Source organism: Aulonocara stuartgranti (genome assembly GCF_965226115.1).
Source record: "Aulonocara stuartgranti genome assembly, chromosome: 6".
Classification (NCBI taxonomy): Eukaryota; Metazoa; Chordata; class Actinopteri; order Cichliformes; family Cichlidae; genus Aulonocara; species Aulonocara stuartgranti.
The window spans coordinates 16,666,326-16,682,699 of NC_138944.1; the positions used below are offsets into that span (position 1 = coordinate 16,666,326).

The 16,374-nt window shown below is 40.3% G+C and overlaps 1 protein-coding gene across 2 annotated transcripts in view; it reads right to left on the reverse strand.

The window, feature by feature from the left end:
• rhbdl3 (rhomboid, veinlet-like 3) overlaps positions 1 to 12,733 on the reverse strand; it is a 71,078-nt gene extending 58,345 nt beyond the window's left edge. The window contains exons 1-3 of one of the 2 annotated variants that reach the window (XM_082536351.1): positions 12,058 to 12,733; positions 11,317 to 11,860; positions 10,721 to 10,744 (exon numbers count right to left, since the gene is read on the reverse strand). In XM_082536351.1, coding sequence (XP_082392477.1) covers positions 10,721 to 10,744; positions 11,317 to 11,457 — 165 coding nt within the window. In that variant the 5' untranslated portion in view covers positions 11,458 to 11,860; positions 12,058 to 12,733. The remainder of the gene's footprint in view (positions 1 to 10,720; positions 10,745 to 11,316; positions 11,861 to 12,057) is intronic. The other variant, XM_082536352.1, reaches the window with a different exon arrangement.
• Between the last annotated feature and the right edge of the window lie 3,641 nt (positions 12,734 to 16,374).

A 16,374-nucleotide genomic window follows, 5' to 3' on the forward strand; every position in this document is an offset into this window, starting at 1 on the left:
GAAACAAAGAGAGTTCAGGCTGTGCTGAAGAATAAAGGTGGTCACACCAATTATTGACTTGCAAGCTCATTAGAACTGAACAAACTTAGTTTTTGCCTTCTATACTATATTTTAATGTATGTGTGCAGATATTTCAATAAATAACTGTATCTACTTTCCATTTTCCTATAAAAAATATAAAGAAATGTCAGGTACTGTATACTGTACGCACATGTATCTATCTTCTCAGCTATGCCACCACCCATGATGTTTAAAGCAAACGTCTGCATACTTTAAAGTATGCAGACATGTGAAAGTGTTTAATCACTAAGCTTCTAAAGATTTTCATACCAAATATTGACTTTTAAGCCTATTAGAATTGAACAAACTCTGCTTTTGCCTTATGTGCTATATTTCCATGTATTTTTGGACATGTTTCAATAACATATTGCACCTATTACACCTTTAATCAAGAAATTCAGATTTTTTTCACAGTACTGTTTTGTTTTTGTGACAAATGTATGGATGGAAAATGCCCCTAAACTAAGAAAAAGGTTTTAGTAAATTTAGAGAAGTAAATCCAGAAAAATGCGATCTGAGCTCACCACCTAAAGTTTTACTGTGGGCGTAAAAAAAAAAAAGCAGCAAAAAAGAAAAAAATGCCATTACCTTTGAATTATGCATTTTTCCTCTTGTCTGCACAACAGTCTGTCATGACTGCAAACTCTCCGGAGAGACAAGGAGGTGTGGGAATAAACAAGGAGTCGCTGGAGAAGCACTTTGTTAGAACAGCGCTTCACGGACAGCTGAGCACATAGTGAGACAAAGTGATCTGAAAGCCAACAAACAATTTAGAGTTCAAACTCAGCAAATACAGCCAGCATTATGAATCCAGCACATGGGCCTAAACATCTGCGGTAGCAGTTGTCAGCTTTCGTTTGAGGTGGTTGTCAATGTGCCATCTGTCTTAGTGAGCACTAAACGCTTCTTCTACTGGGAGAAGAGAGGGGAATGAAAGAGTTGGCTCAGCTGAACACTCAGTCAGAAACATTCCTTAATGGGAAGTGCTTGACTGAAGAGGCAGAAATCAGAGCACTGAAACACACAGACAGGTATACACAGCAAACACAGGGTTATTGTACCTGTGTCAACACCACACCTGCAAGGCTTCATTGTGGACCTGCATGGCCTATGGCATAGGAATGCGTCCTAAAATTGTGGTTTTCTTGATATCTCACTGGGGAGAACATTCACACAACATCTATAAACTGAGAAAAAGGGAGTCATTTTGTATTTCATGTGCCACAAGGTTCAAGAACTGCTTAGCTTACAAGTGTGCCACACATGTAAACACACACGCACACAGCTGCTAGTTGCTGTAATGTGTAATGGGTCATGACCAGATCTGTCAACAGCTCTGCAACCTGTTGATACAATGAGGAATGAATGGACCTGCAATGTGTCTTTGATCCCCTGGAGGATCAGAGTGATGACCTGCTACAAGGAAACCGGACTCTGTTAAACAGTGATCCTGCACTGCTACGTTGAAATAGACGAAGAAAGTAAACTAGCTGTCATCTGTGGAAGAATGAGCAAGATTTTTACAGCTTTTAATTTCTTCATATGACTACTTCTGTAACTCATATTGTATATCATCAATACCTACAAAGAAAAAGTGAATATTGAGTGTTCAAATGTATCCTCTTATCTAAATGAGTTTTTGCCATCTTACATTTGTGACTTTGGAGCATCTCTACATCTGATTGGTTTGGACAAAATGGTTCGCACTTAGTGTCTTGAACGATACAAATGTAAGCGCATATATAAAGTAAATAAGAGAATAAGTATATTTTATTACATTTGTTTCTCCGTGCATGATCAACTTTAAACGACAACAGGTGAAACAACTGTAGGCAACGCAAAGTGGATGATCCTGAGTTAAGCCCGTCCACTTGATGAGTGGGATTCACTCATCAAGCATCACTTTGTCGCTGATGGTTGATCACTAGTGGACATTCCTGTAGGTAACCCTCTCATTTATTTACTACCTTGTCATATGTCAATGAGTGCTATCCTGCGCTCTCAATCATTTGCCTCAACATTGAGAAAAGTTTAAATTGGACCCGCCCACTTTGCAGGTATTTCGCCCATCCTCTCTTGAAGTCATTGAATGTAACTGAGTTCCTGTGTGGACAGGGCTTTAAACTTTTCTCAACTTTAAAATAAGATATAGAAAATACCTACCAATAATCATAAAGGACTGTACACCTACAGCAGCCTCATGGCTACAGGTAACCCATCCCACGAAGCTCCTGGTGCACAGTCTTTATGCTGATGTTAATAAAAGAGGATATGTGGAATGCTGCAGTTACTGAGTCAGCAGAGCATTCATGACTCTTACACACTAAGCACCTCAACATACCTCACTCGGAAACTCTGTTCTTGACTTTATAAAATCGGTCACTTCTCAGCTGAGCTGAGATCTATTTCTTTCAGTGGAATTGTTCTCCTGAGCACTGGCATGTCTGGTTGATGATCTATTATGCGTGTTGATACTTGAGTTGTGCTTTCTGTTTAGTAGAAGTGAATAATGATTCATGAGTTAACCTGACTCGATGACTCCATCTTTTTTATATATGCTATGTTCCACACTGCAATAATATCAGTTATAGTTGATCATGAAATATCTATGACAACTGGACCAAAAACACTTGAATTCAAAGATTAAGAGGTGCAACCCAATACTTTTGGCCATAAAGTGTAGAGCAACCTCGAGCCTAGAAGCTACCAGTTGTCAGCAACAAAGCGATGTACATTGAGCAAAGTGCTTCCTTTGCGATTGCCCCTTAAATCTGGTTTTCAAACCTAAAAAACAGAATTTTTGAAATCTTAGATTGGCTTTATTTATGGGTGAAAATAAGCTTTGGTTATTTTTTTCTCACTAAAACCTTTTGCAGCATGCCTGCTAATTGGCTGTGTTGAAAAAGCTAGATCTATCTATTTTCTTCTATAATTTTCAAGGTTGTATTCCTGTTTGATAATTATAAAAAGCAAATCCTTTTGGCACTTTTGTTCAAATAACAAATAAAAGATGACAGCAAAACATGCTTGTGTAAAGCAGGAGAGGACAAAACAAGTCTGGATACCTGAGACTAAACAAAGTAAGCAAATGTGTTTGTTTGATGTCCGAACATTGGCTGATAGCTAAATCTTGTTATTATGATTTATTATGATGAATAAATAAGGAGAAAAGGAGAATTTGGAGAATTCGTTTCATGCTGCAACATGAAAAGATTTTTTTTCACGTATAAATCGTGTTTGCAGGTTAAGCTGGCTTTCGGGAGCACACTGGATGTGCTTTGCCCTATGCAAAGCCCAGTGGCTTAACAGGACCATAACAATCAAACAGTCATTTTGTGTAGCTTAGGCCAGAGCCTGCGGGCTGACTGCAGGCAGCCTACAAGCGTAACATTGAGCAATAAAGGATCCAGAGTTTATGTCATGCTGGCACATACAGCACAGAGCGGGACCAAGCTTTTCTCTTAAAATTAAACTCTTCTGTTTTAACCATCAGAGCTAACTAAACCATCCCAACATTGATAAGTGGTGTTGAGAAATGCCACCGCATTAATGGTTAAAAACAGTGCAAAAATGACAGGTTACCAACAAAAGCCATCATTCAGGAATAAACTAGAACCCAGTTTCAGCCAAAACTCTCACAATCTCACAGCTAGAGAGACTACAACATGATCTTCCAGACAAAAAATAGCTTATTGTGAGCTGTGTCAGCAGTGACATAGACACGCACTCGGCTCACAATCACAATATATGTAGCCTTGCTGAAAACAATACCTCAGGCTCCTTTATCAGCCACTGATTTGATGTTTTTCGTCTGTAGCCCTTCAGTTTTTGGGCTGTTATTGTATCATTGATGAGCTAGTGCATGGTGATGTGTGGATCTGTGAACAGAGCTAATGGAAAGAGATTAAATAAAAGCACTGATGAGCAGACAGAGACTGAAGCCTTGTCACATCTGCAGTGTCATCCACTTAACTCTGATGGCAAATCGCATTTCAGAAGAACGAGACAAGAGACAGAGAGGTAATAAGTGAGATGAAAGAGAACGTAGAAAGCAGACCAGTCAGGGATAATTTGTGAAGAAGCCCCATCAGAATGTACGCACTGGCATTGGTCCTAAAAGGCAATAGGCATACCCCGCCTTCTTCACTGCCCTCCCTTGACTTCTAGTAATGGATTTACATTCTCAGGACCGGTGTGTACAAATCTACTAGATGCACATGCATACAAACACACGGCATATGGAGGTTGCCAAATTACCGAGCCATTCAGCTATCAAAAGAGACACCTCGGATTCATGTCACTGCTGTGTTTTGCACACTGTAGCCAATTACAAATAAACCGGTGCATCGTCTATCTCTCATTTACAGATCGACAGACAAGGCGGCTATTTTTACCTCTGCAAAAAAGCAGAAACTGTTTTCACACTCCGCCAACTGGAACTGTGCCTTTCATTAAGGAAATCTATTTAGAGCTGAGCAGGGGAGCGGCAAAGGAGTGGGGGAAAGATGAGCACTGATTAAATCTTTCAATGAAAATGTTTGAGGCTCTCTCTGTTATTTCATCACCGCACAGGCCAGGCGCTTTGCAATAAAAATGAGGCGGAGTGTATTTTGCTTTCAGGATCCTGAATCGAGACAACACACTTCAAAAAGTGTTTGTCGTTGGCTCATCTCCAGGACTCAGCTGGTGTCAATCACATGTGTGCCGTTGGATGAGCAGGTCAGCAAACTGTGACCTCGCCATCTGTGTATGTGTCAGAGGCAATTAGGCTCATAAACACATCAGGATACTAAAAATAATGTGGATAAAAGAGAGAAACACTAATAAGTAAATTTATACACAGAAAGCAATTAGAAGCTAATTGATATCAAGGACATAAAAGGTACAAATACAGGGAAAAAACGCCTGTCCTGGAAATATTTTGGTCAAACATTGACCATCTGATCTAGTCTCAGATTTCTTGAAAATGGGGAGCGGCAAAGGTCCTTATGATTTATCCTTTACAGTCTGCGGGTGCCATTCTTTGAAATGATGCAGGCCTTACCCTCTTCAAACACAATACCTAACTACCACTAGATTCACTCACTGCTGTTGTCTCATTGTCTAAACCTCCTTCTGTTTTTAGTGTAAGTAAAACTGATGGGGCGTGTCGAGACATCCTCTCCCTGCATGCACCGCTAATAGCAGCTGAGGCTTCCCAGTTGGCTTTCCATTAAGTGCCAGTCAACTGGGTGGTGGACCATTCGCTCATTTACTCAGACAACATGATATCCTTGTTTCCTATGGTGTGCATTGTTTCAGATTAAGTGGCAACAGAGTTGCTAAATATCACCTTTAAGATTTTTGCTTGATAACTTGTTTATCTGCATACTAGAATTAGGTGACCCCGTGTTTGAATGTTACTTAACACTAATTATAAGATATGTGTCTGTGCAACGACAGCATCGGCGGCCAAAAATTAACGTTGAGCCAGAGCCCAAATCCAGTATATGATGCTAGGAGGCTACGCCCATCATTCACAAAGTTCGTGGTTTCCCCTCGATCAGTCATGCTTGACATCTTTTAGAATATACGGGTCATGAGGAAGGAGGCACTAACCAGCAGTTTACAGGAAAATATACACTAATGAGCAAAAGTATTGAGCCAGTCTAATTTATTTGGATTTTGCTACCATGTAGTCAGACTTGCTTGTCATTTTTATTGTTGTTGAGCAATAATTCTCCACACTTTCCTGAAGTTTTTCTTTTGACATATCCACTTCTTTGCTTATGTTCAAGTGAGAACGTGTTGCCAATCCCTATACCTGGCCATTTTCACTGTTAAATCACTTTACACTGAGCTGTGAATCATTGAAGCACAAAAAAGGAACCTAAATCAAGGGATGAACCTTTTTTTCTAGACTTAACAGACAACTTAGCAAAGAACCAATCTCTGTGTATTTAGGTATTTCGTTATTTGCAGCATGTCGCTAAAACACAAAATGTGTTCCAATTATTTAGCTGAATCTATTTTTTTAAATTCCAAAAATAACATCATCTGATACTTTTTCTTCACCAAAAACATGATTATTGAAGAGCCATTGATCAATATTTTTGTGTGCCGCGTGTCACTAAATAATTTGAGGAAACTGGACATGTGAAGGTGAAAAAAAGACACTACAGAAGATGAGCAGTATCTTCAAGCCACATCCAAAAGAAAAACAGCAACAAAAAATAATAATAACAATCCAACAAAGGCCTTGATAGAGTTGGCCCTTCAGTTGATCCATCTATGGTTCACTGAAGCCTCATCAGAAATGGTCCCAAATGAAGGATGGCTGTCAAGAATCCATTCTTAAGGAAGTGAAACAGGGAGAAAAGGCTGAGGGATGCCAAATGACACACAAATTGGACTGAAAATCACTGGTAACAGGTCTTATGGAGTGATGAATCCAAACTTGACATTTTTGGTTCAAATAATCAGAGGACTCAGGAGAGAAGCCCAACAGTGAGAGTCTACAGCCATCTGGAAAACACGGTGAAGGCTCGTTCATTTTAGACAGTGGGGTTGGGGATCTTTTGAAATTGATGGATTTATGAATTCGGATTTGACCAAATGCAACACCATCTGTAAACATTGTGATTGGCCATAGCCTTATCTTTCAGCACAATGATTCCAAACGAACTGCCAGTGCAGTAAAAACATACCCTGACAGAAAAGCACACAATGGAACAATATCAGTCATTGATTGGCCTCCCCGGAGCTGTGACCTCTCTGGGATCATCTTTACAGAAAATGTGAAAGAAAAAAGGCAGCCAACATCCAAAGAAGAGCTTTGAATCTCCTTCAGGAGGCCCGGAGAACTGTTCCTGAAGACTACTTCCAGAAATAAGAAGAGTTCAGGCTGTGATGAAGAATAAAGGCAGTCATACCACATACTAATTTCAAGCTCATTAGAACTGAACAAACTTTGTTTTTTCCTCACGTTTTGATAAATAACTGTATCTACTTCCCATTTTCCAGGAAGAATAAAAAGAAATGACATGTACTGTATACTGTATCTCCCCAGCTAGACAACCTTCCTAAAAGAACTATAAGACATTGATTTATGTGGCTCCAGTCAGTTGTTTTGGGATTTTCTCTGCCACCAACCATGAAGTTAAAAGGGAAACACTTTCACGGAAAGTATGCAGACATGTGAAAGTGTTTAATCACTAAGCTCCTGTGGGCGCATGCCTGGGGGATTTTCGAAGTGGCATTGGGAGCATGCTGTCAACACAAAGGCATCTGTGGACACACTTATGGATTGCACATAAACAAACACACACACAGAATCAAAGATGTATTAGTATTCACTGACAATTTATGAGAATTGACAAACAATCCTGTTGTGCGTCTTCAGTCGAGAGTTAGCTAAAGAAAAGTTTCTAAAGAAGAGGAAGACAATCTATGGTTTGTATATATCCTGCCTTTACAGGTGCTTCATCTCATTTGAGCTGAGCCACGTCGCAATCAGTACATCTGGGGACTTCTACTATCAGCAATCGCAAACGCAGATATAGTCCCAGCCCCGGTAAATAATAACTTTGAGTCTTTGCTGTGTGTACGTAGCTCTTCGCAATCAATATTGTAAGAAAATCACCATCTAGGTCAAGACAGCTAAAGGAGAGAGACGCTTTTTTACCAGCGGGTTGAAAAAGAAATCTTTAGCGCTCCCAGTCACACATAAAAAGCCATCTGATGTGCCTTCCCTGGCTGAGCAAAACAAATGTGTTTCCTCCATTTTACCGTGTGATTTAAACATGCTTAATATGGTTTATCAAATAAATCCTAGACATAAACTGGATTGATTAAATCCACAGAAACCTTCAAAAAAAGAAAAAGAAAAAAAAGAAACATCATTATCTGAGCTCTGGTGTGCAAATCAGTCAGGGTAGAAAGAAGAATCTGTAAAGGGCCCTTTCTTTTTCTTCTGATGACATGTGCCGTGTGTAATCACGCTACAATGACTGCAGCCTTTTCAGATTTGTGTGTCTAGAGGACAAACAGAGGCTGGGACACTTTGATTATGAGGGAGAGCGAGGGCAGTGCAGCTGCTGTCCGCGCTAACAGCATCTCCTCTGCTTCATTAGATATCGCCTGTGTCTGTGTTGAGTCTCGATGTTTGTTTCAGGCGATGGGAAACATGAATCAAAGCATTCTGAGGTTTGCTCTCTTGCTTCCTGTGTGCAGAGAAAGAAAGCACTTATACAGCAACAAAATCCTCTCCAGGGACTGGAGAGAGGAGTGAGGGGGAAACAGAGCAACGCAGCACTTTGATTCCTGTCCCCAATGGTCTGAAATCCAGAAATGATAGCTGTATGTACAGAGTCACGTGGGAGCTGGTAAAATTGATAGGATGGCAAAGGGTTGTTGTTTTTTTACACAGCTCAAACTGCTTTAAAGAGTTGGGAGCAAAGCCAAAGAGTGAGGCTGAAAAGAATGAGAGAAAATGATCCTGTAGTTTCTTTGCTGTGCAAACATCACTGAGAGAGATGACAGGATAAAATGCGCGCTGTCGAGACCATACAGAGGTGTCAGGACTGATTAACAGAAAAGATGCATCATTGTCCTCAACATTAGACGCTGTATTTTTAGCTGATTTGTAACATCTAGTTATTAGAAGGTGAGATTTTCATTCGTGGGGCATTTTCAAGTTTACATACTGGGATATCTTTTAAAGAAACAAATGTATACAACCTGTCAGCCAAGAAAAACTGCTCTTTTTTTTTCGTTTAGAATCGACAGATGTTCTCAGCTGTCCTCAAATACGATGATAATATGTTATAAACGTGAAGAAAGGACTTTGTTACCTGTACTTGATTGACCTCTTACCGGTCAGTCCACTAAGTCATGACTTTTCTTTGTTTTGAAAACTTGTTTGGTGACCTGTTGCATGTCACACCCCTCTCTTCCCTTGTTCCACATCTCTGAACCATACATATTTCTATTCATTCACATCTTATATTTACCAAATAAAGTATCCAACACATGAAATAGACTTCCACACATACAGATGAACTTTGAAATGTGTATCTTTACTCATAAATCTTTGGATCTTGCTCTTTGTTTTTCAGTAGCTTTCATCTTTTGTTCCACATGCAGTAACACGGGCTGCCAGGGTGGATTAAAAGCCTTCTTTTCCTGGTCTTCAGTGGCCCATCATTTCTCTTGTCGCTTCACAGAAGCTGGGGGTCCCCGAGGTCAGCCCCTTGACAAATGGACCAACTCATTGTGTGAACCAAGAAGGAAAGGAGACCGAAAGAGTGAAAGGATATTTGTTGCTACCACGGTGAGTAGAGACCCTGCCATTTGCTTTTTTCTGACCGACGCCCACTTGAGGAAACTCCAAGCTGTGCAGCACACATGGAGACAGCGGCTTGAGAGGCCCACTTAATGCCGCCATCACTTACACACACACACCATAATCCCACGGGACCTCTGTCTCCCCCTTAAAAGTGAGGCTGACACGAGCCTCAGTCTCAACCCTAAAAATCCCAGCTGACCACTGCACTCACGCACACACACACATAAATATGCACACAATTCCCCACATGAGAAAGTGGGGGGCCCTATGCCGAGCAGGTGATGCAGTAGTCGCACACACTGCAAGCTGTGTGGGCATAAGTGTGCGTGTGTTTGTGTGATAGAGGGGGGCTCATTTGCCGTCTGTCAGTCCTGTCAGACCTGCTGCTTGCATGATCAGCCAGTCGCTGTTTCTCTTCTCCTGGGGTTTCTCGGTTGTGTGTGTCTGTGCATGTGTGTGTGCATGGTGGCATGTGTTTCTTACAAGACTGCTCTGACTCACAGATCAATCCATCCAGGTGTATCGTCCTAATTGTATTACTGGGGCCGATATCAGTTAATGACACAACCACCACAGCCCCCTCTTCTCCACGAGTTTGGTTTGACAGCGATTCGACCTGGTTACACATTATGCCGTCATACCCAGCGGGCGAAGGATTTAAAGCTGCACTAGGCAAGATTTTGATCTGAAAATATATTTATCAACTCATCCTAATTCATAAACTGGGACTGGAGGGGAAAAAGACTCAGGATTCAAGTCAATTAACCCCACGAAACTCTGATGCTACTTTTTTGTGGAACTGATCAAAGTTTAGCAGTATTTTGAAACTATAAAAAATATTAAGTAGGCACTTGTGATAGCTGAACAGAAAATATTTGTATCATATTTCTAAAATCTAAATTTTTTTTTGTTGCTTTTGTATGTCATTTCCTTTACCAGTTTGCAAAATCCCCCAGCGCAGGTTTAAATCACTTCTGTTAGTGATTAAGCCACTGTTACAGCACATTTACAATGATAAGGTCATGATCCATGGGCAATTCACACTAAAGCGCACTAAATATGGAGTTTTTAATATTAAATATCGTTGCCTCTGGTGCAATCCTGCAATCCTGATCTTGCTAAATCTTTCCTATGTTTCATGACCTTTAAGCAAGACAATGCCGTTTTTAACAGATTAATATATCTGTGTTGCTTGGAGCGGATAATAAAGATTAAGACATAGGTCACCAACAGTTCACACACAGATGAGCACCTTCAGAGACAACACAGTTCCACGATGAGTGAAACATGCATATGAAAAGTCAAGCCTAAAGGACTAAAGGTTGTGATACATACCTTGTCAAACAGAGACTTCCATTGCTGAGACAAGTAAAAAGAGAAAAAGAGCGTGTGAAGCAATGAATAAGAGGAATAGATGGGAAGAAAAATAAACTCAGAAACAGGTACCAGACAGGAGGGAAGCACCTGTTTGATAATGATGAATCTCGGCCAAAAGGGCTTCCTTCACTAAGCATTTGCCATAATTGCAGTCTTGCGATCACATGCAGCTATTATCTGATCATTACGGTCAATGAGCCGCAGCAAAAGATAACAAGGTACCAAAAGTGTGCCTCATTATGTGTAAAAGGTAGTATGCTGTGAGCGTGTGTCTTTGGAAAAGATGAAGCAAAGTGCTGGGTGCTTTTACTAACTCGGCTCTCAAAAGAATAAACAATATTTTAAATTCCATCTCGTGTCTTTGTAAAACGCTTGTTTTTGTCAGTTGTGCCACTGAATTTAGGGACAAATGACTTTCTGAAATTAATTTTAGAGGGACTGTGTTTAACTTCGCTCAAAGAAAAAGAAGCTGAAGGTCCTGATTCATAACTGTGAAAATGTCAAAAGGTTACAGGGGTCATGTGTTCACTTGACGCCACATTGTGTAGACCTACTTCTTCTGGAGCCACTGGGATGACTTCGGTACTTTCCAAAACCTCGATCTCCTCGCCTTCTGCGTTGGCCGCCACCGCCGGAGAGATGTTCACCGGCGCCTCCCGGGTTCCGCCTGTCATTCTCAGGCTGCTCTTCTCCATACACCCACGGAGAGCAGCGATGCGGTCCTTAGGAACGACTCCACATGCTGTAGTTTAAAATCCCATGCTCCCGCCGCGATGAATTAAACGTGTGCGCACTCCGGTTATGCCCGACGCACTTTCACATAGACAGAGCAAGCAAAGCTTCATCCGCAAGGGAGAAGTTGACGTCTGACAGTTTAGTAAAAGCCAGTTAGGGGATAAAAAAAAGTATCCATACAGTGTCACACAATTTGTCAATACATCGTTAGTCAGCAGTGACAAAAGGTTTTCAGAGGTGGAGATGAGTCTTTCCGCGAAAAGAGGCGACGATCCAAGTTTGCGATGCTGGGGACGCGCATTGGCAGAGCGAGTCTTCTCACTTCGAGAGGTGCGACGCAGCAGCAGCAGAACGCAGATCAAACTGAAAAAAAAATAATTACATCATCAGTAGTGACAACAACATGAAACCCTGAAAAGGGATGACGACATCGACCTATGAAGTCTCGTATGGCCTCTCCGGGCAGAGGTAAAAGTCTACTTCAGAAGCGTGGGCACATGGCACACTGGGAGAGAAGTTCAGTTATGTGCCAGCTTCTTTTTTGTGGTGCGTCACGTTACCTGGCACGCTGTTTTCTGCCGGTCGACGGCGCAGAGCGGGAAAGGCCGTCTGGTTTCTCCACCGTGCGCCGTGCAAGAAACCTCACTAGGGGGCGGGGGGCACAAAACGACCGCCTCAGACGGGATGGTTGGATCAGCTCCAGGAGACGCCGCGACTCTGCTCCATCCGCATACGTCCTACCAGGCACAGAGGGAGTGAAGAAGAGAGGGAAGGTGGGGGCGGAGAGATAAGGGAAGGGAGGGAGAAAGGGAGAGATTTGGCCGGCGGTGAGGAGGGATCACCAGCCACTGCCTCTCGGGGGTTTCGAGGAACTCCGGCTCCCTGAGCGAGCAGCTGGCTGTCGCTGGCTCGTGGGGTTTAGGGTGATTTGTGCACGATCGTAACGACTTGTGTTCATCTTTACTGCTTAAGTGTGACCATATGGAATACAACATGCTCATTTTTTATTTTTTACTTATTTTTATTTGTATTGTTTGTGGAAAAGTCTTGTTTTAAAAGACTTTTGTAGCTGTCGAGCACAGCTGTACCCAAAAGACAAGCCCCATCCACCCAACAATTAGAACATGCACTTGCCCTAATCTCTTCCTCCCCGTAAAACATTAAGGAAGCAGATGGTTTATTTTGGGAAAACACGATAACATTACTAAGCAAAGAATACTTCTGGAGCAGGCAGGTGTTTGTTCTTAAGCAATTTGCTCCCAAAATATAAATATTAAGCATAAAATATTCATGCAAAAAGAAGGTTTAACCACAGAATCTTCTGAGGTAAAGGTAATTATGCGCCAAAAGCTGACAATTACTCTTAAAAATGATGGAGAATACCAGAGAGAATCACTGCATTGTAATCCACTATGTGTTTTGTTTTCCATGCATACACTGGTGAAGAAATTCATAAAGTTAAGTTTATGACACTTAAAATTTCCTAAGGGAGGACCCTCGCTTAATGTCCCACCATATGCTCAAATAAAAACTACAGACATAGTATCTTGGTTCAACATTTCCCTGTTAATATTTGCAGCTAGAGTGAGCATTTCACGTTTGGTCTGATCCATCTAATCTAAAACAGTCCATTCATTTAACTTTATTTTTATAGCACAAAATTACTGTAAAAATCTACATTCACGATTTTATTTCAAGGTAAAGATTCCAAAAAAATCTCGAAGACAAACTCAACACAACAGTAAGCAAGCACTTGGCATACAGCTCTATTGTGCTATAAACACTAATTAATCATGCCCCAAAAAACAGCATACAAAATCGCTTCAGTCTAAAAGCGGGAAGGAGGGAGTGTCCAAAGCTATAAATTCCGTTTTATTTAGAGGGATATAAAATGTCCCCTCCAGCCCGCAGCTACAAAAAGCAGGGGCCCCACCTCAGACAAACACATACCAATTACCTGAGGAGACATCAAACAAACATAATAGTTGGGTGGAAGCCATGTATGAGGAGAAATTATGTGGTCTGCAGTGTGTGGGTTGATCAGTATCCATCAAGTAAACCTCCCCCAGGTACTTCGTGTTCGCATTACCATGGTAACCACATGACCAGTTGATATTTTTAACCCTGGGGGTCTCTCCCTGACTCCCACACAACAACGTGGGATTAAAGCTGAACTTTGTCATGTTGCTTAAAAAAGGAGGAAAACAGAATAATTGGTCAAAGGTCACCAGACCCAGTGTTGAGATTCTGTATTCTTATTTTGTGCTTTTTGTGCACTGGAGAGAAAAAAGTTTAATGGCAGTTTTTTGAACTTACTGTAGGTTGCACAAATAATTCACTCTTCATTACCTCACATGACCATCTCCGTGCAGGTGAAGCAGATGCATGAGCGACACCTTACGATCTGATTTGCACTTCTATTTATATCCTGAAGCAGAAACACAGCCCCAGACCATCACACTACCACCACCATGTTTGACTTTATGATGTTCTTTTTATAAAGCAGCATTTGTCTCTTCAGTCTACAGAATATTTTCTAAAAGCCTTGGGAATCATCAAAACATTTGATGGGTTTTTTACAAATCTGAGATGAACCTTTGTGTTCTTTTTGGTCACTAGTGATTTATTCATACTGGATCTCTCCCATGGATGTGCACTTCTCTCTTGTTGCTAAATTGTGAACACTGAACTGAGGCAAGTGAGGCCTGCAGTTCTTTAGATGTTGTTCTGGTTTCTTTGATTTGTCATTGAGTCTCTGTTGTTGTCATTGTCGTAGGATGGGCACTGCTGGGAAGCTTCACTACTTCACAAAGGTTCACAAAGTTTGGATAATGGCTGTCTCTGTGGTTCGCTGGAGTCCCAGAGCCTTATAAAAATGAAACGCTTTTTTAGATGGATTGATGTCAATGACTTTGATTCTCAGCTGTTTCTTTAGATTGTGGCATGATGCTTTTTGAGATCTTTTACCTGCTTCACTTTGTCAGAAAGATTCTGTTTAAGTGGCTTTAATTAGGCTTCAGTGTGGCTAATGAAATTAAAGTCAGCTTTCAAACAAACATGCATAATCACAGTTAATTGTGGGAAATTAGTTTTTCACACAAGGCTGACGATGCACTGAATTGTGACAAATATGCAAAAACCTAAGAAATCAAGGAGGTGGTAACTACTTTTTCATGACACCCTGTCTTATTGTAAAGCTCAGCCAGAATTGATCTTTTCAACTATAAAACCAGGCATAAAATCATAAAAGACACCAGAGAACCGGCAAACTTATTGTCTCAACAGCTGCAGACAGCCCAGGAATTTCCATTTAAAACAAGTACAAAACCAGCTTTGAGGTGGCTTTCACAGGTCATGTGTTAACATCAGCTGAAGAGCTGTAACCCAAGAGACAGAGGGAAAGGACAGAGGTGATGAGGAAAGAGAGTGTGAAGAAGAAACAGAGAGAGACAAGATGTTTGGTTAGAAAAACACCTGCTATGTGGGGGAACTTAGCTCATCTATAAATGAAGACCTGAACTGTATCACTTTCTTTTCGCATCCGTGTAGCTCAGGGCTGTTTGCAGGCACCAACTGCTCTTTATTAACACCATTCCTGATGGTGTGAAAGTGTTTATTTGCACTGAAATTAAAGTGACTGAGTGAATCAGTGATGGACTCATTGATTGTTAATTATTTAAATGTTGTTTTTCTTCTCTCCATTTTTATGTTTTGTATTCATTTATTTATTTGTTTGTGTATTTTGCATATCCCATACTTGCAGTAACAGATGCTGACTAAGTTTAATTAGGTTAAGTGTTTTAAAAAGTTTCCATTATTGAGTAGTTTTAGCTACTATGACCACTGTCTGCTGTAGAAAACACTATTTTTTTTATTTAACTTCATATTATCTGTTGCTATAACTAGTCTGCTATTTAAAATGTATACAAGCACATTAATTTTAGCTAGACATTTGAACTAATGGCAGAAGTTATTTCACTCATTTATTCATTTGCTTTAACCAAGAACATCACAAATCTGTTATCTTTTTATATAATATATAAATATATAAAAATATATATAAGAAAAAAGACTTAAAGACTTTAAAACAGTAGTAATTAATAGAAACTAAAATTCCCAGAGATTTAAACGGAAACTCCCAGGAATTTCAATGTAGTTTATTCTGAAATACATACCAGAAAGTGCACTGGGATAAGGTGGTACTAATTTGGGTTTTTACAGGAAGGAAGAAACATTTTGATTGTAATTTTGGGTAGCAAGTAACTTCAGGTATTTTACAGTAAAGAAGAAATAAACTACACTGTATGTGACTTCAAGTAGTGAGTATCTTTAGTTATTTTAGCTGAAAAACTAGCAACAACATTAAATATATAACTATGCAGATTATGGAGTGACTTAGAGTGTTTGACCAGTCACCAGGGTAAAACATATGACAGTCAACAGTTCAAATGTTGTGGTTCACATTAATTAGGTGGTTAATATATGCCCAGCTAATTCTTGCTGGTGCCTCATTGGTCGATATGTAGGTATGTTGAATCTGATGTTGTATATCATTGGTTGTCTTTGGTTGGTTGCCTAAGCCACTTCATAATATGGCCCTTTCCCTAAAACATGCAGAATATTACTTTATTTTTCTGCTTAAAAAAACTGAATTACCTGCTAATTACCTGGTAATTAAAATCATCCATCCATCCATCCATGCTTGTAGGACTTTAAATTACTTACAGTATAAATTTTGCTTTTTTCAAACTTTGTAGAAAAACAAAAAATTTGAGAAAAAAATATTGAAATTTTCTAAGCCACAGCCCGATCAGGTTTTCAGTAGGAGACATCACAGCTAGAGAGTAAGAAGTAAGGCTGTTATTCTAAGCAAAGAC